Raw genomic sequence first — 17596 nt, forward strand, 5'->3', positions numbered from 1 at the left:
AGTGAAATGAATTAGGGGAATATGATCATGTGAGACATAACTATCATTTATAGTAAGGGCCTGTTTGAATGCCTTGTTAGACCCACGATAGGCCCATTTTAGTGCCTTTTTTCATTGTTTGAATGCCACGTTAGTACTAGCCCAACATCCGGGAAAATATTTGTGACCCGCTTTTTTTCTAGTTTCTTAACCCAATTTCAGAGCAAACCCTATACCTCTCCTCCTCTGCGTTTGTGGCCAACCATGAAAATCACGATACAAAAAGATGAGCCGCTGACCGATTTACCCCGTTTTTTTCTGTATACATACATTAGTTCCCTTTCGAATCATGTTGTTTTGCCCAATTTTGTTGTGTGCAAATCCTCTCTAAGTCCGATATCTACATCCTGCCGGCGGACTCAAGCTTTGCGGCAGCTACCCGGAAGACTCAAGCTTTGCCGCAGCTAGCAGGCATACTCAAGCTTTGCAGCAGCTACCCGGCATTTCATTGGAAAATCGACATGGTTGACGGAGTAATTGACAAAGAGGTATTTTATCATTACCCTTTTTTTGAGCGGATCTGAGCATATAATACACCAATTTTTAGGTAGAAATTTTCATATACAAGCACATTTTCAAGATTTTGGACTTATTCAATTGAATCAAAATTTTACTCAAGCTCCTTTTAGTTGATGTATTTTTAGTTGATGTATTATGTGAAATTATGTAGATATCATACTTTTTGAAGCATTTTTTTTCACGATTTTGGACTTCTTCAATTGAACCAAAATTTTAATCAAACTTTTTTTAGGATCTGTATTATGTGGAATTTTTTTTCAAATGGACTTATCCAGACAGTTGATTTTGCTAAGCTTGTGGTTTTAGAGTTATAAAATTTGAATGATTTGCACCATGGATCACCACTTTCACAAGAAATGACAAATATCATGTTAGTTATTGAAGAACTGATGAGAATTCATGACCGTAATATTATGCTGCTCCGTCATGTACTCTCGATGATGAACTGTCAAAGGCAAAAAAATAAGAGAAGGCGTCTTACTGGAACATTTGCGTTGCTCGATAGAATTCCTGAACAAGTCCGACACATGAATAGAATGGTTGGTATCACAGATAGGACATGCATTGATTATTTAAGGATAGACAAAAACACCTTTGGGCGACTATGTCGCCTCCTTCGAGATCGGATTGGCCTTATAGACCAGAAATTTGTGATGTTGGAAGAACAGGTGGCTATGATTTTGTACATATTGTCTCATCACGAGAAAACGCGTATTGTGGGCTTCAACTTTATGCGGTCTTCTCAGACGGTTTCCCACTATATGCATATTGTTTTGCATGGTGTGCTACAACTATACGAAGTCTTATTAGTGAAGTCTTGGTGCATTAGATGACACCTACACAAATGTGGTTTAGAAAGGTGGAAATGGTTTCAGGTTCGCTCAATGAACTGAATGCTCATATGTAATTACATTAGAATAATGCTTTAGAAAGTAGATGTCTTTTTTTACAATATTTTCTCGAACACAGGGTTGTCTTGGTGCATTAGATGGCACCTACATAAATGTTCGAGTGCCACTCGTAGACGTACCGAGGTACCGTACCAGAAAGGGCCATATAGCCACGAACACTCTAGCTGTGTGTGACTGATATTTGAGATTTGTATATGTGCTTCCGGGATGGGAGGGTTCGGCTAGTGATTCGCGCATCTTGCGTGATGCACTCAGTCGACTGATACTGAGATATTTTTAAACTGCGTGCACAATAAGGAATAGCAAGCTTCCCGGGTCCAGTGAATCCACTAGATCACAAGGTCTAAGAACTCACGGAACGCTGAAAGATCTCGGTCGTTGGACACACAGAATATCACTTCAAAACCCTCAACCCGCGTATACTAGAATTAGTATAGGGAAGTAGGGATCGATCCCACGAGCACAGATGCGAAATCATGCATTTAAAGGGCTTTCGGGTGGTATGGCTGCTGTCACGCAACGTGGGGTTGAGGAACTTATACTAGACAAAGGAAAAGAAATTTAACTATATCTAGATCTAAGAAACGGTAAACAAACACGTAACACAACTTGACATCATATCATCACTATCTCAAATCAACTTCCTGGATCTAGTAATATTGCTACCTAATCTAGCTAGACAGACTCGATGCATGCAGTGGGGACCATTTTTCCAAAAATAGAAACGTACGACCAAAAAGCTGCAAATAACCAACTCTAAGCCTAACTACCTACAAAACGCAAGCATCATTGGAATTTAACTGAAACATGATGAAAACAGAACAACGCTCGCAACTCAACGGCGACAACAATTGAACGTCAGAAGAAACGCCGAGAAAACCAACAAAAAAAACTCAGATCTCTATCTCCTAGATGAAGTAAAGCGAAAACGAAAGTAGAAATTCAGAATCCATGCACAATTCAGTTCCCCTGTTCAGATCCACACTTCGGATGCTAAATCCACTCCGGATCCAAGCATTCGAGACAAACTCCGATCAAAATCATCTCCATAACTACAGATTCGCCGATTCTCCACAGATCAACAACAACAACCACAGATCAACTCATATTTCCCAGATCAAGTACATAAAACATCCAACACAGAGAATAACAATCAACCTCCGAAACAAATATGCATGAACTAGGTTCAACTTTTAGGCAACCGTCCCCACAAGATTAAGGTCAATCCAACAGGCTGCACTTCTCCAAATTGGCCCCTTCCCTTCTTCCACCTAATCAATCTGTCAGTTCGTCAAGATAGCCTTTTACTTCCCCAATTGTTGGATTCACTCGATCACTCATTCCTCACAGGGATGTTAGGACCGAATCTCTCATAAGTTATTGCCAAACACCGAAGCGTCGGGTTATGAGAGTTTTCTCCTTTCTACACTTCGTTCCCCCTTTTATTCCTGGGTCAGGTTACTATTGCTTCCTGTCCTTAGACATATTTCCCCTGGTCTTCGTCCAACTTATACCTTCATAACTCAATTTCCCCTATTTTTTCTCCTTCAAGACTCTTCTCCCTAAGCATTCAGTGACAGCCCCATTTTACATATGTTAGCTCAAAATATTTTTTTTAGGCTTATAACTCGCTCTTATAGTGGGGCTTCACAACTAAGTCAGCTAAGACATCTTCTATCGTTCTTACTTCATCCAGACTGACCTCGGCTTATTAAAGGAAAAAGCTTCTAAGTTGAAATACATCCTGTCTTCAATTGCTCTCACTAAGGAGATCATGCCGTATTATATTCACCAACTCATGCGACACAAACAAAACCTAGACTTAACGACTCTTAACATTTTAAACACATACAAGCATTGACTCCCCTCCCCCTCCCACTTCACTCAAACTTGTCCCCAAGCCATCGTCGTGAAGGGGGGAAACATGACAGTCAATCCAACATACAACAAACAATATAACCAAATAAAACTTCTCCCACTTAGACCGAGCATCAGGCTAAGTGGGAGAAGACAACATTAAAACAAAAAATAACTTCTCACACTTAGACCGAGCATCGGCCTAAGTGGGAGAAGACAATATTAAAAGAAAACACAAACTTCTCACACTTAGACCAAGCATTGGGCTAAGTGGGAGAAGGTAAACACATACAACAAATATCAACAGAATCACAGACAATAACAAAGACATGAAAAAAACAAAAATTAAACTAATACAGAAAATAAAAGTTACTTGGTCATTGGGGGGGGGGGGCAATTCATTTCTGGGTCTGGTCCCCTCGAGAGCCAGACTGGGGTGGGATTCCGGGTCGGGTCATTTTCACCTTCTTTTTCACTGGAAGCTCCGGCTCTTCTTCCTCCTTCTCTTGCTGACTGGACACTGGTTTCTTTAACGTCAGGGACTTTGATTTGGATGAGATTAACACTGGCTTGGACGCGGATGGGGTGACCACTGGCTTGAGTGGGTTTGGGGGTCGCTGGATGGTAGAACTGCCCTGGCCGGGCTGCTTGACCTCACTGCTGGATCCAGGAAGCACCTTCTGCTGGGTCAGGGAGAGTGTCTTCTCCACTCATTTTGACATTGTCATCATCAGCTCCATGGCTTCTGCTAACCACTCATTTTGCTTGGAGGACTTCATTGCCAAGTCTGCAATGTTCCCCCGCAGCGCCTTTATCTCCTCCCGGGCCCCGCTTAATTCTTTCCGCATTCCACCGAGTTCCTTCATCATCTCCTTCCTCATCACTTGCACTTCCTTCTTCAACTCCTCGACCTCGTCACTGGGCACAGCCTCCACAGCCTCCGACTCCGTCTTCACCTTATCTCCCACCTCGTAGAAGAAGGTTTCCTTGTCGTGTGCTTGGAACAGCCCTTTGATGAAGAAATATTCAACGCTGAAGGTCTCTGGGGGCTCACACATCACGACTAGAGGAGCGGTCTTGGCTATCTTCATGTTGATGTTCCGTTGGAGATAAGCGCCGAGGAGATGACATGTGTACATATGTCGCGCGGGATTGCTTGTCATTTGATGGCAGGCTTGGGCCAACCAGTAGCCGAGATGTACCTTCACACCTTTCGCCATACACCAGGTGAAGTAGAGGTCAGTGGTTGTCAGAGCTGAGTTCGCCGTTCCCATCAGATTGTAGCTAATAAATGTCTGGGCGAATCGGAGGATGCGGTCTTCAATGTGGGAGGCTTTGGAGTAGCTGGATTTGAACGCCCCCGCATTAGAGTGGGTGACCAGCTCCCATCCTGCTGTATCTTGAACCCTGGTGTGTTCTTTGGTACGCCGACCATTCTCTCATTCCAGATGCCTTCGTCATCATCAGCCCTGGAAAACAACCACATCCTCAAGGACCACTCCCTGATGCTCATATCATGTTCTTCGTTGAAAAGCTTGAATGTGATGGAGTCCGCGTCGAGGTCAGAAGTGTTCTTGAGTCGGAACGTTGAGAAAAACTCCCGAGCTAAGTCTACCGACACCTTTGTCTGGCTGTGCTTCAATAGCCACTCAAATCCGATCGCGTGGATACACGCGCGGAACTCCTCATCGCATTCAATCATCTTAAGCTCCTTGGAGCTGTACTGCTTGCCTGATTTCGCCATCTTCCATGCGCTGCATCTCTCCTTGTATGTTACGGCTCTTTTCTGACGCCTCATTGACTCCAGCAATTCCCTAGTCAGCCAAACCTCCGGGCGCTCATAGTTAAACTCCTCATCAGATTCTCCGGGTTCGGAATCGGACCTAGGAGTATGCTCGACTCGTTCCTCGGTGGAGGGAACTTCGGTCAGTGGGGAAAGTGGCTCCTCAACCTCCTTGACGAAGGGAGTGTCCCTTGACCGCTTTGACTGGGTCGCTTGTCCTTTCCTTGGCCAGGCGGCTATCTTCCGCCTCATCAACTGCTGTCCCTCGGGCAGGGAACTCTTCTTTCTCAGAATAGACCAAGTCGTCCACCTCGTCTAGTAGACTCCTCCTGGCCCTCCGCCTCTTCGCTCTTTCGTCAATCCTTGGTTCGTCTTCATCCTGGTCATCCACCAGGTCCACAATCAGATCTTGCCCTTCTTCGACGGGCTCTGGTACTCCAGTATCGTCGGGGTTCGTCTCCCCTAAAGGCTCCTTCGGGGTTTCCCCCATATCATCCACCATTGGGGTCCCCCCCTCAATATAAACAGGGGTTTCCCCCCTAACATCACTCGGGCCCCCTCCTCCATTGGCTCAGGGGTTGTCCCCCTAAAATCCTTCGGGGTCTCATCCCCGATCTCCATTGGGGTTTCTCCCTCAGTAAATTTCTCCAGAACAGGGGTTTCCCCCTCGACAATTTCTTCCAGAATAGGGGTTTCCCCCTCAACAACTTCCTCTAGACCAGGGGTTTCCCCCTTCTTCTCACCCTCAGAGTTAGGATTTTCACTTTCTCGTCCCTCGGACTCCACATTCTCATTACCATCATTCGGCCTACCGTCTGCCGTCAGTTCACCCGACGCCCCCTCCTTGTCCACTTCCGGTGGACTTGTGCTCGGAGCGGTTTCCGCCTGTTGAAAACCAGAGTCCGGTACTCTGGTCGAAGTTTGAGGCCTTTCGGCGTGAGAAACTGCGGTTTGAGCCGTCGAATCAACAGGGATCGTCGGCGGTGGTGCGGCAGCTGCGGATGTCATTATGCTAGCCGAGAATAAGGCGTAGACCTCCTTCGCTTTCTCGATGCTTCCCAATTACTGCGTCAATTCCGCCAGAAGAACCGCATCGTATGGGCTCTGGACGGTTTCCAATCCCGTGGCTGACACCTCCGGCCTTGAACTCCTTGTGGTATGAGTTGGATCCATCACTGTAATCTGAAATCAAAAGAAAACTTGGTAGAAATCGGGTTAGGGTTTGCAATTCTTGAGAGAGAAACAACGTAGAGAGAAGGGAGTGAATCGGCATTTGTCGTTTGAGATTATTGGAGAGAGAAACTGGCGGTTAGCCTTTTTGGTGAAAGGATGGTGCGGTTGCAGGCGTGATGTAAGCAACCGTACACCTCCAATAAATATCGGCCAATTTTGAAATTCAAATTTTCTCCATCCCCCTCCCCCCCCTTAAAATTCCTTCTCTAGACTTCCTTCCTCTAGCTAATTTCCCTGACCACGACTTTACACTTATTTATAAAAAAAATGAAAACGCCAGACTCCTAGGTCGAGGATAAAATTCATTACAAACGATTTTCCTACGGAGTCTGGTGCTTCGAAAATATTTTTTGGAAGATTTAGATTTTCTCTTTTTTTTGGATTTTTACTTATTTTCACAACGCAATTAAACTATTTACACACTACTTTTGAGTATTCCCGATATTCCCTGGTTCAGTGTATATATTAAAAATGTGAACCAATTTACCCGACCCAGGGATTCATCGAGAACACTACCTTGTCTGACTAGGTGATAATAGGGAGTGCACGTAGTGGCACTTCCTCCACTACACACAACTCAGAATTATCCCTATAGACTTTCACTCTATGACCATTAACAAGGAAAGGGATAGAGTTAGAGGCACTTCCCTGGATCTCTACTGCTCCATTCGCGCGGAGGCCGACAATGGTATATGGACCGATCCACTTAGACTTCAACTTTCCTGGCATAAGCTTGAGCTGGGATTGGAAAAGGAGCACCTTCTGTCCCACATGGAGTTCCTTGACTCGGAGATTCTTGTCATGCCATAACTTTGTCCTTTCCTTATACCATATAGCAGACTCATAAGACTCCAGGCTTAGTTGCTCCAGTTCTTGTAACTGTAACTTCCTTTCCTCTTCACAAGCTGAAGGCTTCATACTCATCTCTTTGACTGCCCAGTACGCCTTGTGCTCTATACCCACGGGCAGGTTGCACATTTTGCCAAAAACCAGCCTATAAGGCGACATTCCGATAGGAGTCTTGAAAGCAGTTCTGTAGGCCCATAATGCATTACCGAGCCTCTTACTCCAGTCTTTCCTCGAGGGATTGACTGTCTTCTCCAGTATTGCCTTGATCTCTCAATTAGAAATTTCTGCTTGGCCGTTAGACTGAGGGTGGTAGGGAGTAGATACCCTATGGTGCACACCATATTTCCTCATCAGAGCCTCGATGGTGCGATTACAAAAATGTGTTCCCTGGTCCGAGACAATGGCTCGAGAAACTCCGTGTCTATTGAAGATATTGGCCTTCAGAAACTTTGCTACCTCTTTCGATTCACATGTCGTGGTGGCCTTGGCTTCTATCCATTTAGACACATAGTCCACTGCGACCAATATATATGTGTTCCCATAGGATGATGGAAATGGTCCCATGAAGTCCATCCCCCACACGTCGAAGATTTCGCAGACAATCACCGGGAACTGGGGCATCTCGTCCCTCCTTGAAATTCCCCCTGTCTGTTGGCACCTTTCGCAACACTGACAAAACTCGAAGGCATCCTTATTAAGCGTCGGCCAATAGAACCCACTATCCAATACTTTCCTCGCTGTTTTCCTTGGTCCAAAGTGACCTCCACACGCCAAGGTGTGGCAATGATTCAACACATCTCTTTGTTCCCATTCGGGAATGCAATGTCTGATCACTTGATCTGAGCACATCTTCCATAAGTAAGGATCATCCCAAAAGTAATATTTTGCTTCACTTTTAATTTTCATCTTCTGGGCTCGGGAAATTTCTTCTGAACTTGGCACCTGAAGTGCACTAGGTTGTTTATCCTCGATGGTTCGTATGTGAAATTAGAGTGTATTCCAACTGATCAGGAAGAGATTCCCGACCCAGCTGAGTCGTTGATACGACGACCGAGACCTGACTTCAAACAAATTTCCTCAACCCACTTTTACTGATTAGTATAGCGGAGGTAAGGGTCGAATCCCACGAGGATGGACACGTTTAGATAACTGTGGTGACTTTCCTGGGTGTTTGGTTAGCTACCGCGCTTGGGTTGAGATTTACCTAGACCGGAAACAAAGGTAGTACTCTACTGACTAGTAGGCAGAAAAATAACAGACATGGGGGAGTGTTCGTTAGAATGGGGGACAAGGTGTGTCAGAGACATATGGAAAGTGGACAGTTACTAAAAAGGGAAAATTAGGTAACAAGGTGTATCTGATGGCTGGGGCTTTCTGACAGATCTGGGCAGTACATCTGAAAAGTAGGGAACAAAAGTAAAAGTAACTTAAAAGTAAAAGTGGACCAATTAAAGTTGATTTTGACGTTTTCTTCTTCACCAAGTATTGACAGAATTTAGATAAACACAAACACCATGACTGAACTTCAGATTCACAAATTCAAACTCGAGATCCATCGATTAAAATGCTTGAACTTGAATTAAACGGTAAACTGCAACTTTTACTTCTACTGACTGACATGCAAGGTGGTAATCACGGCGCAGAAAAGAAACTCATGCACGAAAACTTGACTAACTTAGCTACTACTTCAAATCAACAGCTCTCGACAAGAAATGAAACTTAGAAATTGAAAGCAATGACTAAATCTAACTTCCCTAGGCAGAATAAAGCAAACTCAAACCAAAGTGACATGCGAAATAGAAACTTCATAAAGTAAAGGCTGGAAATTAACAAGGTACTTCAAAAGAGCAACAACGATGAGTGTTTGCAAATAACTAGCAATGAACAAAAGTAAACTTTAAACTAAGAAAGCGATTAAGATTGTTTGTGCCACTCCGGGCGCTGATACTACTATACTACTGCGATAACTGGCTGGAAAGGCGAACTGATGACTTCTCCGGCAGACTCTTGGACGTCAAGTGACCATAGCTGTGGCGAGGAACGAGAGGTAAGATAATGCTGAAGGATGGATCTTCTAGAGAGAATTCTACTAAGTGTGATTGTCAAACTCCTAACCGAACTCCTTCTCTCTCTCCAAATGGCTTCTTTTATAGGGAGGTTTGCCCTTGCTTTTAGGGTAGACTTCTCCCGCACTTTGACCTTTTTGCCCTTGTAAAATAATCATCCCAGCTATCCTCCTTCTCCATCTCGAGCCTTTTCTCTGGCATGCATTCTGGTCAGTATCGCACCCTTCTAGTGCCCTTTTCACTTGCGTCACACGAATCGTCACCTACTGACTTGGATCATTCAATCCTGCACACTTAAGCAACTGTTTTGCAGATAATACATGTATTTCACGACATACTGACCAATAACCAAGGCTTAGAATACGACTTATCAGCACCTCTCCCGTGACCAAGTAATTTGCCAAATCAGCGAACCATGGTTCTGCGTTTAGTGTTCGCTTTCCCTTGTCGGATTCTCCTAGACCGGTTAATGCCAAAACTGCCTCCCAACTGATCGGTCTAGGTAATTCCCCTAGATAATACAAATGCTCTTTAGGAAAAGCATCGGGTATGGCCTCTTCCGTTTCTCCTTGAAAAATTCTGCTCAAGTGATCGGCTACTCTATTCTCTGTTCGTTTTTTGTATCTCACTTCCCAATCAAACTCTTGCAAAAGCAACACCCAACGGATTAACCTTGGCTTAGACTCCTTCTTTGACAGTAAGTACTTTATCGCTGCGTGATCTGTGAAAACAATAACCCTCGACCCAAGCAGATAGGGTCGGAACTTCTCGAATGAGTACACGACAACCAACATTTCCTTCTCCGTGGTATCATAATTCTTCTGAGCTTGATTTAGAGTCTTGGATGCATAGAAGATCACATAACTTTTCCCATCTATCTTTTGACCTAGGACAGCTCTTACAACAAAATCACTAGCGTCACACATTATCTCAAAAGGGTGATTCCAGTCTGGCGCCCTGATTATTGGTGCTGACACGAGTTTGTCCTTGAGTAATTGAAAAGCCTTCTTGCATCCCTCATCCAAAACGAATTCCACATCATTGTGCAACAGATGGGTGAGCGGTTGCGCGATTCTTGCGAAATCCCTAATAAACCTCCTATAAAATCCTACGTGACCCAGGAAGCCTCTAACTTCTTTTTGGTTTGCAGGGTAAGATAACTTTGATATCACATCCACTTTTGCCTTATCTACTTGTATCCCTCTTTCAGAGACCACGTGACCCAGGACAATACCTTCAGTCACCATGAAGTGGCATTTCTCGAAATTCAGGACCAGGTGCTTCTCCTGGCATCTTTTCAATACTAGGTTAAGGCTGGCCAAACAAGTGTCGAATGAATTCCCATATACGGTAAAGTCATCCATGAATATCTCAATGCATACTTCAAGCAAATCCGAAAAGATACTCATCATACACCGCTGGAACGTCCCTGGTGCGTTACACAACCCAAACGGCATTCTTTGGTATGCATACGTACCGAAAGGGCACGTGAATGTGGTCTTCCCCTGATCCTCTGGGTCTACGTAGATGAAGGAAAATGAAGGGTAAAGGAAAATGATCCTTCTTCGTGGCTTCATTCAGCTTCCTATAGTCAATGCACATCCTCCACCCAGTCACCAGCCTAGTGGGCACCAATTCGTTCTTTTCATTCTTGACAACCTGTATTCCTGACTTTTTGGGCACCATATGGACTGGACTGACCCACTCACTATCCGGGATGGAGTAGATGATCCCTAGAGAGAGCAATTTCAACACCTCCTTCAGAACTTCCTCCCGCATGTTCGGATTCAGCTTCCGTTGTGAGTCTCGGTGAGCCTTCACACCTTCCTCTAACCGGATGTGGTGCATACAGAGATCAGGGCTGATTCCTACTAAATCGGAGAGGGTCCATCCAATTGCGTTCTCCTGGGGCAAGGGATTTTTTTCTGCAAGGTCAGGTAATGTCTCCTTCCCAGTCCCAGGAGAATTTTCCAAACTGGCCACATGGGCTGATCCCCTTGATCTAGTTGACTTGGGATTTTTGCAAAACTCCATGATGGCTTCTGCTAGTTCCTCATCTGTCAATTCCATTGTGTTCATTGCTGCACACCACCCTATAACTTCTCGGTCGATTAAATGGCTCAACTCCGAGTTGTCAATTTGTTCCTGTATCAATTCAGTCTCAAGATATTCTTGGACCAAGGGGTTAATAACATCTATAGCATACAAATTCCTTTTCATTCCCTCATCTATGCTAAATGTATATTTTTCCCCACTATAGTCCAGACAAATCGTTCCATCAAAGACGTCGATAATGGTCTTAGCGGTACGTAAGAACGGTCTCCCTAAGAGCACGCCACTAGACTCAGCAGACTCATTATCATTCATCTTGTTAACATAGAAATCAGCAGGATATAGAAAATCATGCACCTTAACTATGACATTTTCTAGCACACCTTCAGGACAGATGCAAGTCCTATCCGCTAACTGGATTACCACCTTGGTATCGACCATCCTAACTCCTATCAGTTTCTTGTAGATTGAAAGGGGTAAAACATTTATAGACGCCCCTAGAACACACATGGAATGCTCGACTCTAATGTCCCCTAGAGAAATGGGTAATGTGAACATACCTGAGTCTGTGCATTTTGAAGGCATCCTTCTCTTTTGTATCACAGCAGATACATTCTCCCCGATCACAATCTTTCCGTCCGGCTTTGTCTTCCCAGCTATGAATTCCTTGATGAACTTGCTAAAGGCAGGCATCTTCAGGGCTTGCAAGAAAGGCAGGTTGATTTCCAGTTTGCTGAAAATTTCCATGAGGTCCTCTATATCATCCTTATTTTTCTTGGCTTCCCCTCGGTATGGAAACGGCTTCGCTCGCTTCACCGCATTTGTGGAACTCCCAGCTGGGGTTTCGCCAGTTTCCCTACTCACTCCCTTACTTTCTAACTCAGGCTCTGGATCTAGGAAAAATGGATCAGCTGCTCGAGGTAAAGATCATTCTAAATCTCCCTTCTGGAGGTCATCCTGAATATGAACTTCTCTGGGTCTAGAGCTGTCCTTGTGAAACACTTGGCTCTCCTTCCCCTTACTTGCCTGTGCGGGTGTGTCTTCATCGTTCTCCAGCGTCGGTCATTCATAACCCCGCCCTGATCTCAAGGTGATCTGACTAATGTTTGCTCGGTCAGGTGGCTTGACTGTGGCAGGAAGTTTTCCTTCATTTTCCCACATCTCATTCAAAGAAATCGCTATATGAGACAGTTGCTTTGTCATCATATCCATGGCTGCTTTGTGTTCCAACTGGGCATCTTGCAGTTTGTGCACCACGTCATTGTTGGAATGCATGTTATTCTGCATGAACTGCTGCGAATTCACTAGGTCGTGGACCATGTCATCCAGACTCCTTTGTGGTTAGGAGTTGAATTGATTCGAATTTGACCTTTGACCTTGGTTCTGCCCTTGGTTTTGCCGATAATTCCCTTGATTCCCTTGGTGGTTATTGTACTGGTTGCCAGATCCTTGATTCCCTTGATGGTTAGGTTGGGAATTCTGATAATTTCCTTGGTTATTCCTCTGGTGTGGTGGCACATAGGAGCTCCCTGGATTGTTCTGATTTCTGCTTCCCCAATTAGTATGATCCTGAGTCATGTATCCCAATTGCTGCTGCTCCTCCTGATTTCTCCCTGACCAGTTGGACTGCCTCTCTGGAGGGTGTGAATAATTTGTGATCTGCAGTGGAGGTGGTTGATTTGGATCGTTGTCAGTCCATCTAAAATTAGGGTGAGTTCTCCATGGGGCCTCCTTTTGCCTTCCCTGATTCCAACTTCCATCCGAATTCCAGCTCCCCATCGAATTCGCCTGGGCTTGATACTCTCCTTCACAGGGTTGACCGTAATAAGGTTGAAGTTGTCTTTCCTCTGGACCTGGGGGTTTCTCATTCTCTTGTGGGGCATGAGGGTTGTACTTCTCAATTGCATCCAAAAGTGCTTTCTCCAACTTATCTATCCCGGCCTCCACTTTCTTATCATCTTGCTCTGTCACTGCATTGGCCGATCCCCTTCTCATATTGCTCTGCGGGTTATCATAGGCCTTCTTCGCCTCGATCAATCTCCCCAAAGTTTCTCTGGCTTCACTTGCCTTATTCTTGGTAAAATTTCCCCCGCTCAAGGAATTCATCAAATCTTTTGATTCAGGGTTTGCACCTTCGTAAAACAGATAGTAAGTCTCTGCCTCGATCATCCTGTGGTTCGGACAAGCATCCAACAGTCCCTTGAACCGGGACCAGTAAGAGCTCAGAGACTCATCATACTCTTGCTTGCACTCCTGGATCTCCTTCTTCAGCGCGTTCGTCTTATTGGACGGGAAAAAAATAATCCAAGAATTCCAGCTTGAAATCCTTCCATGTGTTGATCGAGTCTGGTGGGAACCTCAGCAGCCAAGTATTAGCCTCCCCCTTAAGGGCAAATGGGATTGCACGCAAACGTAGTCCTCCTCAGTCGCCTCGTTGGGTCGCTTTTGGATGCTGCATAGCATACTAAACTCGTTTAGGAATTCGTAAGGACATTCATTCCTTCGTCCAGAGAATGTGGGTAAAACTCCTAGCACATTTGTCTTGATATCAATAGACCTTCGGCGCTGGTTCGAGACTATGGCATGGGCGGGCTCACCGTCCAGATGCGCGGTGAGTGAACCTATCTCCGGATCGGGATCTTCCAAGTGTGCCATATCTACGTCTTCCTCTTCCTCAGTCTCGAAATGCTCTGTTTATCGTAGACGACTTCGGGTCCTCTCCTCCCGATGAGTACCACTCCTTCTCACTTTCTGATTCGAATGGAAATGGATCTACTGTCCTTAACCCTGATCTGGTGGTGATAGTGGATGTAGACTCCTTGACCTGCCACTTGTATCAGGCGTGACCCAGATGAACTAGCCCAACTTCCGAAATGGGAGCCCGCGTTCATAAACTGGAAACAACAACAACGAAACAAAAAGAAATTAAACTATATACACCAAAAACCATCTAAACACAATTGAAACAAACGCCATCCATCCCCGGCAACGGCGCCATTTGATACTGAGATATTTTTAAACTGCGTGCACAATAAGGAATATCAATCTTCCCGGGTCCAGTGAATCACAAGGTCTAAAAACTCACGGAACGCTGAAAGATCTCGGTCGTTGGACACACAGAATATCACTTCAAAACCCTCAACCCGCGTATACTAGAATTAGTATAGGGAAGTAGAGACTGATCCCACGAGCACAGATGCGAAATCATGCATTTAAAGGGCTTTCGGGTGGTATGGCTGCTGCCACGCAACGTGGGGTTGAGGAACTTATACTAGACAAAGGAAAAGAAATTTAACTATATCTAGATCTAAGAAACGGTAAACAAACACGTAACACAACTTGACATCATATCATCACTATCTCAAATCAACTTCCTGGATCTAGTAATATTGCTACCTAATCTAGCTAGACAGACTCGATGCATGCAGTGGGGACCATTTTTCCAAAAATAGAAACGTACGACCAAAAAGCTGCAAATAACCAACTCTAAGCCTAACTACCTACAAAACGCAAGCATCATTGGAATTTAACTGAAATATGATGAAAACAGAACAACGCTCGCAACTCAACGGCGACAACAATTGAACGTCAGAAGAAACGCCGAGAAAACCAACAAAAAAAACTCAGATCTCTATCTCCTAGATGAAGTAAAGCGAAAACGAAAGTAGAAATTCAGAATCCATGCACAATTCAGTTCCCCTGTTCAGATCCACACTTCGGATGCTAAATCCACTCCGGATCCAAGCATTCGAGACAAACTCCGATCAAAATCATCTCCATAACTACAGATTCGCCGATTCTCCACAGATCAACAACAACAACCACAGATCAACTCATATTTCCCAGATCAAGTACATAAAACATCCAACACAGAGAATAACAATCAACCTCCGAAACAAAACTCCTCAAAACATAAAATCAACATAAATCAACACAGAATCAACACCATCATGACGTAAAATAAAATTCATAGATAGAAAGTAAGTAGCAAAACGGACAATCGACTTCGAAAACGGTGAAGTTCGACGGAAATCAAAACACAAGTGCAAAAACGTAAACGAGTGTATCTTCGCCCTCCTTGAGTACGGTGTTGCACAAATTTTCAGAAGATGAAACCACTACGCTAACCCAGAATTCCCATTTTTCCCAAGTGTGTGTGTGTGTGTGTGAGCTGAGAGCTAAATCGTCTATATGATGTGTGCTGCATGCTCCTCCTTATATATGCGTGGAAGTGGGTCCAGCTGGGGATCTTTTGTGTGAATAGTATTTTTTGCCCTTAGCCTCGGACTCCCCTTCGTCTAACCTTTTTCTTCCTTGATCCTGCTCACTTTTCGCCTTTTTTTCTTTCGCTGGTCCACTGCCTTCAGTTCTTCCTGGACCTGGCGAATTCCTTCACACACCTGGCTTAAACAATGTGTTAGACCCAGTAAATGGTGATTTCTTATCACATAACCGATGCATGAAATTGGCCTTATCGTCGACTACACGACCTCAAAGTACCAAAAGGTTAGTATCAACCAAGGCAAGCTTATGTGTATGTTAGGTAAATATTTTCACAAATCTTTTTAAAATATAATCTTGTATAATATTTTTGTTATGATCATCTACACTTGTATAGGTTATTATTACCTTTGTGATAACGGGTATGCAAATAGCGAAGGATTCTTGACGCCATACAAGGGAGTTAGATACCATTTAAAAGAATGGGCCCCTGGTTCAGCGGCTCCTCAAACCCGTGTAGAGCTTTTTAACATGAGGCACACGAAGGCAAGAAATGTGATTGAGAGGGCGTTTGCTGTGCTCAAAATGCGGTGGGGAATACTTCGAAGTTCGAGTTTCTATCCAATAGATGTTCAGACCCTCCTCATCCACGCCTGTTTTCTGTTACATAACTTCATTCGCAGCCAAATGGAAGTGGATCCAATAGAAGATCAGCTTAGTGGTGATAATGACAATGACAATTGTGTCAACAATGGAGCGGATCTGGAATACATTTCGTATGTCGAGCCTAGCAACGCATGGAATATGTGAAGGGATGATTTGGCATAGTCAATGTGGGATGATTTTAATAAGTAGATATGTTGTTGAATAGTTTTATAAAAACTGCACTTTTTGTTGTTCTAAACTTTTTAATAACTTTTGTGTGTGATGTTATATTCTCGCTCATTTGTTATGCTCTGGATGATCCGTTGATTTATTTCAACTCTTTGAGTATAGTATGTTATTTCAATCTGCATAAATGTGAGATATTGAAGGCATACAAAAAACAATTCATGGGATTCATAATGGAAATCAATGTAATTGGAAAATAAAGCATAAGCATAGATTAATAGAATCTGCACAACCCACATCCCTAAAATTCATTAAAAAAAAGGGCAGTGCATCAAGTCTTCTTGGCATACATGAAGATACCACAAACTATTACGGACAAAATAGAGATGACCGAAAATATCATCTCGGGAAAAATTGGCCCCTTTATGGGGCACGGATCTCTGGAAACTATTATAACCGAGTCTACATTAGGCTAATCCAATTGACTACTTAAGACTTCATCCCAACATCCTAACGTTCGAATGTGACATAGAACTGAACCTCGCCCACTTCCACCAATTGGAAGGTACATCGAACACCCTCCATGAGCTTATTCTGGTCACGAAAATAGTGTCATCCATGTTCAACCCAAATCTTAGATTTTGATTTAGCCACAGTTATCTCGAACGTATTCTCATCGGTTGTCAGGTAAGTTGTAGATTCATCGGCCGCCATACGAATATGTTGCCTCCAAAAACCCTTGGGTAGCTCCTGTTGATGAACGAAGATGTTATATAATATCATGTATGATTCTGAATTTTTGCATATTCAACAATGTCATTACCAATGTGTGTTGGATGTGTGCTTTTGTGAGAACCACAACAAAGGTTGTGTGATCGTTGATGTCAATTGCACCGAGTTGAGGTTCATAGCTCTCATCCAAAACAGAGTCACTCGCTGTCTCGGTCTCAGTCTCGGATGGCTCACAGTCGTCCGAGCTTTCCAAATCCGGGGAGAATGCACCAGTCATATGATCTGCAAGCTCAGTTGCACAACGGAGAAAGTACTTCAGTTTAGGCAATATTTGAGGGCAATATTTGTGTGCAAATTCAGTAAATGGGTTATATATTACGATCAGTATCTTCCAAACATGGACATCGGGTATGAAAGTCATAGCGTTGGACTTCAAAGAGCCCTGGTCCCACTAGAATGAATGTCAGAAAATTTGAGTGTGCTATGCAATTGTCACGAACAAA

General features: G+C 44.0%; 1 protein-coding gene and 1 pseudogene across 2 annotated transcripts; both read left to right on the plus strand.

Annotated features, from left to right (window-relative positions):
* The first annotated feature begins 168 nt into the window (after positions 1–168).
* On the plus strand, positions 169–16482 carry LOC148928626 (uncharacterized; annotated as a pseudogene). The gene is made up of 3 exons (XR_016129045.1): positions 169–1433; positions 1528–15815; positions 15928–16482. The product of XR_016129045.1 is annotated as an uncharacterized LOC148928626 (transcript).
* On the plus strand, positions 15765–16340 carry LOC148928627 (uncharacterized). The gene is made up of 2 exons (XM_089056727.1): positions 15765–15843; positions 15928–16340. The coding sequence occupies exons 1-2, from the start codon at positions 15765–15767 to the stop codon at positions 16338–16340; spliced, it is 492 nt and encodes a 163-aa protein (XP_088912853.1).
* Positions 16483–17596: the final 1114 nt, after the last annotated feature.

Source organism: Salvia hispanica, chromosome 4, assembly GCF_029641045.1.
Source record: "Salvia hispanica isolate PSC_SH4W2 chromosome 4, Shi_PSC_v1, whole genome shotgun sequence".
NCBI classification, from domain to species: domain Eukaryota; kingdom Viridiplantae; phylum Streptophyta; class Magnoliopsida; order Lamiales; family Lamiaceae; genus Salvia; species Salvia hispanica.